We start from the raw sequence: 11,898 nt of genomic DNA, 5'->3' as shown, positions 1-11,898 counted from the left end.
TTGTGTATTTTGAATGTTTATTTTTGTCCTGTTTTTTGCACACCATGAAAACTACGTATGCAAATGAATAAATGAAATGACTGTCACTCCCTGTCAGTGTCTGCGGGGCTTCCATGCGCGCAGCGGCTCGTTGCGCCCCCCGCAGGCTCCCCGCGGTACGACACCCGGCTGTGAAAACATCCCGTGCTCTCTGCAGCGGCTGCGGCGGCGTCCAGTCCTGCGGGCGACAGAGAGACGCTGACTCGGGAGGCAGCGTTAGATATGGACGATCGGGCCCGGGGCGAAGAAGCGCGCCGCGGTCACCTAATGGCGGAGTGAGCGAGGATGCGACTCCCCAGCTCCATCTTTGTGTCGGTGTCCCTGTTCACGGCCGAGACCACGGCAGCGCTCTACCTGAGCTCCACGTACCGCTCCGCCGGGGACCAGATCTGGCAGGGGCTCACGCTCCTCTTCACGCTCGTGCCGTCCGTGCTCGTCCAGCTGACGCTCACCTTCATCCACCGGGACCTCGGCAGGGACCGGCCGCTCGTCCTGCTGCTGCACATCCTGCAGCTCGGACCCGTCGTCAGGTCAGGAACAGTCACTTGTTTACCTCCGGACACAAGGAACCCTGAACCTTTGTGTTGTTAAACCTCCACTGCACCAGGCCGTGGGGCGTCTGTTACCACCCACACGTGTCGATTCCGCTGATTTGTTTTTAATTCTCTCTCGTTACAAACATGTCCGGCCCGTCTGCAAACATAAGCTGCTTACAGATGGGTTGATGGGTTGATGGATGCATTGCGCACATGCTGTTGTTGTCATTTCTCTCTCTCTCTCTCTCGGCCTTTCGACCCTTGACTGGCTGCAGCACGTTCCCCGGGAGAGCCACGAATGTATGCGATGCCTGTGCCATTTAGTACGGAAATAAAATGCTGATCGATTCTCCCCAGTCCCACTCCTCATTGATATGCTCCATGTAGCCACACAGCTGCCACAGTCTGCTCAGCCCCCCCCCGCGGTCAGCGTCCTGCCACTGGGATCTCCTCGTTCTCACTGTGTGATCTCCTCCAGGGATGATCTCAAAGGCCGAGCTGTGTCTGGTGATTTATTCATGACTGCTCTGTCTGAAAGGGCATTACATCTCTCACCATGAAGCCCAGCTGGAGCACACAAAGCCGCTGACATACATGCATACATGAATACATACATAGCTCTACACTCTGACCGAGGGACCTTCAAACATTTGCACACAAGTGCTTTAAACCCGAGGCCTAATAGGCCTGGTCTTTGCCCCCGGTGAGCTCTGCCCCATGGTCTGGCAGGACCATCTGCCTCCGCTATAGGAATCCGAGCCCATAATCCTGCATCTGGAAAAACCTCCCTGTTATCAAACATACAACCAGCAGGAGATATGACCATGGTTAACTAATGCAAACACATTCACAACCCAATTCACAATCTGCAGCTGAAACTGTAAAAGCTGAAATCGAATCTTATAATTTATCTTTTACCTCCTTTTTTCTTTTTTACAGAACATTGACTCGAGGGAGTATTGGTATTGTATTGATGAAAGTTTAACCATTTAAGTCAGTTCACAAATGAAATCCCCACTGTTATCTGGTTCCAACACGTCGAATGTTCAAAGTGCGCTGCCCCTTCTGTGATATTTATCACTGCAGATTCAGCATCTCTGGCGTTTGGACTGTTGTTTAGTCAAAAAATCGATTTGGAGGCGTCGTTTTGGTCTTTAACAAGTTGTGATGAGCCTTATTCACAGTTTTTAGACATTTTTATAGCCAAAATCATAATTATCTTTTTCGGCAAGAAAAGACTAAACACAGAAATCGTGATAATGACAATTATTGTAAGTTGCACCTATACACACAATTCTTTCCACTGTTCAGCTTTGAATGTTAACAGTCAACTTAATCTTGTTTTATATATATATATAGTTTTAGTGGTCGACCAGTAAGAACAAACATCTGTCACAGCGTGTTGTTTTCCCTGCGGTGGCCTCTGTGAATCTGACCCTGCCTGGCTCGTTTCCCCCCTCGCGTGTGCATCTGAATGATTATTTTTCAGACCTCCACATCTTCCCTCTGTGAAGAGCATGAACCAAGAATAGCACATGTCGCTGCTCCTTATCTCTGACAACACAACCAGAAGGGGGAATGTCCGCCTCTACAGCCGACGGCACGGTCGCACTTCCTGTTCTCATGCTCATCCGCCCACAACAACACTTCTAATATTTGAACATGAGTCGTTTTTATCTAAAGCAGGAACGACGCTGCGGGGTGTGGATGTAAACGTTAAATATGAGTTTTTTTCTTTTCTTAATTCCAGCATCCTCTCTAATTAGCAAACCCCTCTCCGATCCTTCACGACTGTGCTCAAACAAACCGAAGTGGAGTTTAATCGGTTTGTTAAGTGTTTTTGTCCTGGAACAACCTCGACCTAATGATCATGACACAAGCTTCTCCTGCAGCTTCAAAACATCTAAAGTCGCCCTCCACTCAAAAATGTGTTACTTTTCTTGGTTGTTTGAGATTCACTGTAATTAACAATATTTACATATTCCTAGGCTTTGGATTTTAGAGAGGAATTCTAAGTGTTGTTACCTCAGCCAAGTAGGTTACGTGATTGGTTCAGTTTGTCTGTTTGTTTGTTTGTTTGCAGGATTACTAAAACAATTATCATGAACATTTCTATCAAAAATAGGTCTTGGTCATGACAACACGTAATTCAATTTTGGGAGGGAACCAGATCTGGATCTTTTTTTACAGATGCTTCACCATTGCAAGGTGGATTGATCAGTCTCGGCTCAGGTCTGTACTCTCTGAGCGCTGTTGTCAAGTCGATTGGAGACTAAATTGACCACAGGTATGAATGTGAGTGTGAATGTGTTAGTCTCTGTTTGTTGGCCCTGCGAAGGCCTGGCGAGCTGTCCGCCTCTCACCCGATGTCAGCTGGGATTGGCTCCAGCCCCCCCACGACCTTTAAAGGACAAAGCGGTGTAGACAATGGATGGATTTATGGTTTAACATCTTAAAACCAGCTCATAGAACCAACCTTCACAGTGTCTTTTATCAAACTCAGTGGTGTATTTACTGTGTGTGCCACTCCTGTGTTGTTCAGACTGATGAACGGTCTTTCCCTCTGCATCACTGTGGCTCTAATCCCCCCGGCCTCACTGTTTTATTGGCACCGCGTATCAGTGCTTCTTTGTCGACACAGCGCTGCCTCGACCTCTGGCCCTTTGCCCACATCTGCGCTTAATTGTTTTTGTGTCTCACTAGCTGATGACCGACAGCAACTCTCACTGTCACTGACAAATCTTCAGCGATTGATGATCACAGAGAGCTAAATGCTGATTTACATGCACAAATAAATTTCGATACCGATGGTAAAATAGCCTCTGTTAAGTAAAAGCAGTGCAAGCCAATGCCAAGGAGAGATTATAAATGAATAAAAACACGGCCCTGACCAGTGGATTGGTCTCCAGAGGACAGTCTGGAATGGACGTCTTCCAGAAAAGCCATTAAAGGCCCCAAATGATCCTTTATGCCAAACCTAATTATTTTTAGGGTACATGACAATCAGCTATTCGACAATATCCACATGTAAATATTTATATTAAAAGTGCTGTAATCGTTCCTCCCGTCTACACTGGCCATGAAAATAAAAAAATCTGTTTCTGAAGTGATTCCAGTGTGAGGGGGGGGGCATCCAGAGTCCTCATTCTGTGTGTAATATGAGGCCTCACGGTCTGAATTACACAAATTAAGGATTCATCTTCCAAAGTGATGGTATTTTTAGGACAGCATGACATCCCCTCTTTATTCCTCTCACTCGGCTAAAACTCCACATGGAAACACTAACTTTGGAACAGGAATTGTATGAAAGTTTTGGATGCGGAAGCCCAATATAAGCTTCATCTGAAGACAGACTTGAGAGAAAACTTAAAACTTAACTTGAAGCTAGATACTGTCGTTTGGGGACCTTCGATGTAGTGAATGTCTCTGATGTGTTAGTACAGTCTAGGATCTGGTTGCACTGTAATGCCTGTTGTTGCTGTAAATTATTATTTCAAAATTGTGTTTGTGTTTGAATCGTGTTCTGAAGCACTCTCAGGAGAATAGCATGTATGACACTTCAGGGATTTTCTGTTAAGCATGTGATTCAGATTCAGTCATCAGTAGCTGAGGATAGTGGATCACTTAATCATTTAATCATTCAAGTCAGTTATCAAACAACAACACGGTCGGCAGCCCATATGACCTGTTCTAGAGCAGGTTAGTCATGCAGCAGAGGTTACCATGGTGATCTACCTGGACAGCTGGATAACACACTAAATCTTGCTTTGTGGTAAAGGCCCCTGCTAAACACTGTGAACATCATGGCATGTTGATATTTGATTGTATGTTAATGTGGTGTGTGTGTGTGTGTGTGTGTGTGTGTGTGTGTGTGTGTGTGTGTGTGTGTGTGTGTGTGTGTGTGTGTGTGTGTGTGTGTGTGTGTGTGTGTGTGTGTGTGTGTGTGTGTGTGTGTGTGTGTGTGTGTGTGTGTGTGTGTGTGTGTGTGTGTGCGCGCGCGTGCGTGCGTGCATGTGAACACAAGCGAGATCGTCCTCTGTATTGATGAAGCGAATTTGAATGATAAAGGAAATCATCATTGACAGTCAATGATGATTTCATCATCATCATTGACAGAAAAATGGATAATTAAAAATGCATCCGCAGCACCTTCCACATCAGAGCAGAGGGGTCTGCCGTTCCTAAAGATCTCTGTTCCCCTGCAGGTGTCTGGAGGCGTTCTGTATCTATGGCAGTGTGGGCCGAGTAGAGGAGCCTTATGTCAGCATCACCAGGAAGAAGCAGATGCCCCGCGGGGGTCAGTCCGAGGAGGTGGAGCGGCAGGTGGGGCAGGCGGAGGGGAAACTGTTCACACACCGAGCAGCCTTCGCCCGCACCTCTGTCATTCAGGCCTTCCTGGGATCGGCCCCCCAGCTCACCCTGCAGCTCTACATCTGCGTCCTGCAGCAGGGGGTGTCCATCGGTCGAGGTGAGGGGGGAGACGGGGGAAGGGTGTGTGGGTGTGTGGGGGAGGGTAGTGTGTGTGAGACTCTGGACTCTTTGATTCATGACGTGAACTGAAGGTAAAGTAAAGTAAATCAATGTGGCGTTTTGTATCTGATATTGGTGATCCTCTCAGCCAACTGATGCAGCTCAGGGATCAGTCTCTGATGAGAGAGATCTAGTGAAGGGTCCACACAGTCCAACCACAACATCTGATCCCTGAATCAGGACAAAACAGCAGTGGTTATAAATACAGTATGTAGGTGTTGCTGGTGGTCTGACACCTCTGTTTCACGCCTTCTGATTGAACTGCAGCTATGTGATGAACGAGAGCTCCAGGGCCTCAAAGGGTAGGTTCAGTTTCTCTGTGCCCATATGTACAATAAAAGGTATGATATGTAACTTTTCTACATTAAAATGACAAATGTTATATGTTTTGTTGAGTTGTGTACTCGAGAAATCCATTATTTTAATCAAGGTAACAGTTTCATCTGGTCGCCTGTCAATGGCGTCCTTCAGCTTCGTGTCTGCCTAACAGCACCGGAGAAGAGCAGATTTGCAACGTGAAACTGATTCATTCTGTGTTTTTATTGAGTTATATCACAGAGTCTGTTTGTTTTGGAGAGGAGGAGACCACGGCAGACAATTTGGCTCCTGGTAAAAAAAAAAAACTCCTAACAGGGAGAAGCTGACTGCAATGATTGATAGTAATGTTTTAAGTCTTCATATACTTGGTTCCTGGCAGCTTTATCCTTTGATAAACTGACTAAATCCGACTTACAAGAGTTTGTTCCAAAAGGATGCCATGCATGCATGTGGGTAAGGATTGATTGGATGGAAAAACAATCATCTAAAATCAACCTTTACTCCAGAGGATAGCCCTGGAAAATGTGAACTAATCGTTTGAAGGATGCCGTCTTCATATTTCTCTCTTTGTCCACGACAGGCACACTGATGGTCATCTCCCTCCTGTCCATTGTGTACGGAGCGCTGCGCTGCAACATCCTGGCCATTAAGATCAAATATGACGACTACGAAGTGGACATCCGGCCCACGGCGTATCTGTGCATCTTCCTGTGGAGGAGCTTTGAGATTGCCACCCGTGTGGTGGTGCTGGTGCTGTTCAGCTCCGTGCTGCAGCTTTGGGTCCTGCCTGTGGTTCTGCTGAACTTCCTGGTGTTCTTCCTGTACCCCTGGATCCTGTTCTGGCAGAGCTACTCACCGTTCCCCGAGAATATAGAAAAAACTCTGACCAGGGTGGGGACCACCATCGTGCTCTGCTTGCTCACCTTCCTCTACGCCGGCATCAACATGTTCTGCTGGTCAGCCGTGCAGGTGAAACTCAATGACCCGGACCTCATCAACAAGTCCCAGAACTGGTATCGCATGGCCGTCTACTACATGTTGCGTTTCGTGGAGAACGCCTCACTGCTTCTGCTGTGGTACATCTATAAAACGGACTTCTACAAGTTCATCTGTGCGCCGCTGCTGGTGCTGCAGCTGCTGGTGGCCTACGCCTTGGCCATCTTCTTCATGCTGGTTTTCTACCAGTTCTGTCATCCGTGTCGGAGGCTCTTCTCCTCCAGCATGACCCAGGGCCTTTGGGACTGCTCCTCTCTTCTGTGCCTGATGTGCGACTCTGATTCTCGACACAACAGGTCGACGGGAAAGGGCGTCTCGGAGCCGCCGAGGCCACCTACAGACGGGGAGCCGGCCAACGACGGAGCCCACGATACAGCCAGCGACCCCACCGATGACGTTCCCAACGACACGACGTACGACGTGCTCGACGAATCTACCATCTATGACATTCCCAATGAAATGGGCAGTAATATAGGAGGTGGAATCAATGGCGACATTGGCCACAGCGTATCCTGCAATGCTTAGAGCATCACAATGTGTGACGTGCCATTCAGAGGAACAACTCTGACAGTTAGCCTCTACCCCACCATACCCTCTGTCACCTTTTAAGTGCCACATGGATCCTTCTGTGAGTTGAGTTTACATCCTTAAATCCTTCAAAACTTTATCTCACACAGTATATCCATCGCAACTCGTCTCCACCACAGTCTGTTACGTCTACGCGAAGCAGATGTGTCCTTAACTCGAGATCTATCCTGGCTGCAAACACGCTTTAGTGTTCACTCACGTCGAGGCTGTGCTCACCCTCCTCAGCAGCCAACACCCTAACCTGTCATCCTGCAGTGCAGCCTGCAATACAAATGGAAACCCATGGACATTATTATTATTATTATTGTAGTTTTGGAGACTATGTCCACGTATATGCTGCGTTACTGATCACAAGGAGCCATGCATTTGAATTGATTGTATTTAGTATCTCTCTTCGGCATGGAGGTGTGCATGTGTGGAGCCTCTGGTTTAACTTACTCTGTGGGTCGGGGGGGGGGGGGGGGGGGGGGGGGGGGGTTGAGGTCTGTTTTGTACAGTTTTTCTTTTCTTTCTCCGAACCTCTAGGGTAGTGTTGCGGCTGTGAGCAATCATCTTTTTTTACTAATTGATAAGAGCTTTATCATAAACATGTGCTGCTTCCGTGATGTAGTTGTGCTTGTCGATGAGACAAGAATCTCCACACTATTGTAAAAGAGCCCGTTCGATCACCTCACAGGTTAGTGTAAAGCACGCACGTCGTTGAAGCGCAACATTTTTTGCACGTTTACAAAAAAAAGGATTAAGTGGCTTTGGTTTTCGACCGCTGAGCAGCAACAGCTGTTGTGATGTGAAATGCTTTTGTGGCTGTATTTGCATTTTATTTTTTTTTTGTAATTCACGCTTGTCACGTCTCTCAGCTCTGCGTCTGTATGTCTCATGAGTTAGAATATTTACACAGAGAGCACACAAACTAATATCTAATTGCAAAATGTTTGAAAATGTAACAAGTATATTTGCGTTTTTTCCTCAACCTTTAATGTATAATTAACAGTGTGAGAGGGAATGTCAGTTTTGGTTGTGTTTGCACGCAACATGTCTGCAGAGGAATGATGACCTCGGGAATCACATGAATGCTCCTCTAGTATTTGTACAATAAGACAAGAAACCTTTTGATGCCAAAAAGAAGGAAAACCTAATGGTACTCAATAAATATTCTCACACAGAGCAAGGTCAAAGGCATTTTAAAAGATGAAACCCTCCTTAAAAAATTAAATGAATTTATATATTTATATGTGAAACTTGTGCGTACTGTTTTCTTTTTAGCTGAGATATGCTCTTGATATGATCCTATTCTGACCTCTAGTGGATGAAAGCCCAAGTTGTAAATTAAAAAAACTCCCTTTTTTGAATCATTCAGAGGAAGAAAAACTACAGTTTGTTAAATACATTTAATGACTCCACAGTACATGTTCAGACAATTTAATTCATAAAACAGCTTCAATGAACTCATAACAGTTAACTGGTAAAATCTGGGATTCCTTTTGGAGGGAAAAAGACTAGAAAAAGTGCCTCAGTTTTTGAGATGGACCAGTCAACGACTCCATCCTGGAAATACACTCACTCTTATCTGCACAGCTACAGACCAACATGAATAGTAACAATAATAGTGCAGACTAATACAAAACACTTTACATGAGTTGTCCAGTATCTAACACAAACCACGTTTCCTCTATAGCAACAGTTATTCCCTGTTTATTTTAGGGAGCGTAACGAAGGATAAGAACAAATCCAGATTACAAAGTCGTGGAACAATTTGTAGACGGATCATAATATTTAGCGTTTCATTTTCAAGACTCAAAACGCAGGCCATAGACTCACAAATGAAATGGGAGGAAATAAGCTCCTTCCACATCCACTTTCCACCAGAGGATCTTTGTGGCTTCTTGGGTCACGATGCCATTTAAAGTGCAGCTTCAGTCACGAACAAAGCAGAACAGCCGCTTTCACAGCGCCACAGCAAAAATGCTAACCACACAGTACATGGTGCGATTCTCCCATCGGACTGTGCAGCTTCCTGAAATAAATGAAATTTAAGAAATATATAAGACAAACAGCAGGAAACATTAGACTGAAGTCAAAGAGAAATTCCAGATATATTCTCTGGTTAGAAAAAAAAAAAGGTCCATGATTTTAATTGAGGCATGTTTATATGCAAGTTATTCAATAATTTGAACACAATTACTCAAATCCAAATATTGGAGTTGAAAAAATCAGGGAATGGATAATAAATATGATATACTATTACTAAATAGCACACTATTAATAATTGATTGATGAACCATCGTTTATTCAGCAAAGAATTCAAACAATGCCAATTCTACCTTCTAAAAATGGTAATTTAGTTGTTACCTTTCTTTTTTTAAACAAACAATTTGATAAGAGCTATACACAGTACGTTGTGGAGGATTCAACAGTTAAATTTAACAAATAGATGTCAAATCAGCACTGTTCGGCAGCACCAAAATGTGACGAGTAACAAACCTTGGCACTAAATGCCAGGTAGCTCAGATTCTTGATCTTTCTCATATCATTTTCACACTGATAGGTTCGAGTTTACTTTTAGATAATAACAGCTGCCTGTGTTTAGAAAAGCCATTTGTGAATTTCAGAAGCTCAAAAAATGAAAAGTAGGTAGGTTTTTGTAAAAAAAACTAAAAAAAGACAAAAACTGTTTTATATCCTGCTATTTCTCTGGTTACAGGTTGTGTCTCACCGTCAGTGGCCGTGTCCCAGTAGCAGGAGTTGGCTGTGTGGAGACCAGCACCGCTCTTCTGCATGATGGTACAGTTTACTGCGAAAAACACCAGAGATCAGTGTCACTCAGGCACATGTTTCCCTCCACATTCAACATGATGTCCCTCATGTCTGAGGGTTACTGCATATGACAGGTGCGTGTATATAGCTCACCTATGTATTTGAACGTCCGTCCCTGTTTCACCAGGAGCGTCAGAGAATGCTCCACTATACTGGCCGTCCACTGGTTCACTTTACCCTGATTATAATCTGTTCCACCGATGACACCTTCGATACACTGGGACAAAACCGCACAGAGAGCAAACCATGAAAAGTGTTGTCACGTTAAAATATGGATTCACTAATAGAATGCCAGTTTTCTGATGTTTCCAGTGATTAAAACTCACCTCTTTAACTGAGACACTGGCCTCATCGGCATTGAAGACGACCTGGAGAATTAATAAAAGATAAATTTGTGTAGCTCTATTCCAGTGTCATTTTATGGGGGAAACGTTTAATGATTTCACATGTGTTATCATTTAAACAGAGTGGATGAAAAGAAACTTAACTTTTCCACTGTCACAAGAGTGAATAATATTGTGTTCCAGCTGCCCTGATCAAATATTGATCGTAAAAACTAAATCAAATAAAGCAAACTAATCTGCAGAGCTGTCAGCAGCCTCAATACGCTTAGGATATTTACAATAATAAACAAGTGAAAGTTGAAAAGTCTACACACTTCTTGGTTTAAAACATTTCACATACACAATTTGTATTGTTTGAAGACATTGTGTGTAGAGTGCACTGAGGTAATTGCGATGTTGACATGGAGTGATTTCATTATGAATGTGTTATGGAGTTTAAAAGCACCTGTTGTAAATCACATTTGATAAAATGCCCCCAAAGAATGTAATGTGAGGCTTCAAATAAAAAGATCAAATTTTTTTAATAACTGTAAATGACATTGTCTATTTGTTAATATAATATTGAGCTAATAATATCAATATGAATAGGATGATGTGACCCCACCCCTGCCGGAAATACCGTTAGCTCCAGCAGCTAGCTGGTTTAGCTAACATGAGCTACCAGACTCAAAGCGTCTTTCGTGAAATGACTGCGGACGTTTCGTTACGAAGTTTAATCACTGAGTAATATTAAATATTTCACCTCTTCTCCAGAGTTGTACTCCTCCATCGTCACTGACGTCTGGTCTTGTCTTCTGTTGTTCAATTGTCGTCGCAATGTAACTTCCGCTCGTTCACAGTCAACGAGCACAGAAAAGAGACGTGTCATCGCCGCCTGAGGCAGAGCACTGTGATGTAATGTCGCCGCCGTGTGGCTGAATCCACGCACTACAATTATCATATCATCATCGTTGGACGTACTGTTTACATTAACTGACATATAAGAAATATTTTTGATGTTGGCAAGAATTTTTTTATAATCCATTCATTCCCTAATTTTGAAGAAAAGTGATCTGAAGTATAACATTTTTACATGAGGATTTTATTGACCAAACAGAGTAAATCTTTTCATTTATACATAACTGGCCAAATGACTGATAATGAGAGTCATTGTTAGTTGCAGCCCTGGTTTCAAGTAATTAACACACAGAAAAAGCCGCAGTTCCAAGGATTTCTAAAATCAATTATGGAAACTGCCAATCTTCTAAATCAATTAACAAACTAATCGTTTCGGCTCTGCAGTACTTTGTTGGTTTTCTTGGTAATAATGAGGCTGACATCTAGAGTCGGGGCCAACAGGGGCCTGACAACATGTTGTTACCATCAGGGGCCCCTGTGGATTAAATTAATTCAGCCGTGGGTTGGAGGCTCTGCTGCCTGTCTGACTAGCAGTGCTCCTCACAGTTTAAAAAACAAATATATGCTCACTAAATCGAAATCTCCTCTGTAAAACAAAACTGTCCACTTCGTCTGGAGTTCCTCAACAACAATATTGTGCTCAGACTTCTACTAATGGAAAATAAGCTCTTAATGCGTGAAAGTGGCAAACTTGCTGTTTAATTGTGTATTAATATAAAGAAATTATAGTGATTAAATTCCCTTGTTGTGGTTTTTGATATAGCTCTATAGCTGAAACATCATATGTATAACCTTTATTTAATCAGGTAATCTCCCCACAATCAAGATTTGATTAG

At 43.8% G+C, this 11,898-nt stretch overlaps 2 protein-coding genes across 2 annotated transcripts; one reads left to right on the top strand and one right to left on the bottom strand.

Annotated features, from left to right (window-relative positions):
* Positions 1 to 118: 118 nt before the first annotated feature.
* xk (X-linked Kx blood group (McLeod syndrome)) lies at positions 119 to 8,245 on the top strand. The gene is made up of 3 exons (XM_035603976.2): positions 119 to 569; positions 4,781 to 5,043; positions 6,004 to 8,245. Exons 1-3 carry the CDS (start codon positions 325 to 327, stop codon positions 6,942 to 6,944), a joined length of 1,449 nt encoding a protein of 482 aa, XP_035459869.1. The 5' UTR covers positions 119 to 324; the 3' UTR covers positions 6,945 to 8,245.
* A 131-nt stretch (positions 8,246 to 8,376) lies between these two features.
* Positions 8,377 to 11,026, bottom strand: LOC118282685 (dynein light chain Tctex-type 3). Its single transcript, XM_035603982.2, has 5 exons — positions 10,908 to 11,026; positions 10,148 to 10,189; positions 9,915 to 10,038; positions 9,721 to 9,798; positions 8,377 to 9,021 (listed from the first exon to the last, which is right to left on the bottom strand). Exons 1-5 carry the CDS (start codon positions 10,932 to 10,934, stop codon positions 8,951 to 8,953), a joined length of 342 nt encoding a protein of 113 aa, XP_035459875.1. The 5' UTR covers positions 10,935 to 11,026; the 3' UTR covers positions 8,377 to 8,950.
* Positions 11,027 to 11,898: the final 872 nt, after the last annotated feature.

This window comes from Scophthalmus maximus, chromosome 14 (genome assembly GCF_022379125.1).
Source record: "Scophthalmus maximus strain ysfricsl-2021 chromosome 14, ASM2237912v1, whole genome shotgun sequence".
Classification (NCBI taxonomy): Eukaryota; Metazoa; Chordata; class Actinopteri; order Pleuronectiformes; family Scophthalmidae; genus Scophthalmus; species Scophthalmus maximus.
The sequence above is the reverse complement of the archived record's forward strand: the minus strand, read 5'-3'. Positions and strand labels throughout refer to the sequence as shown.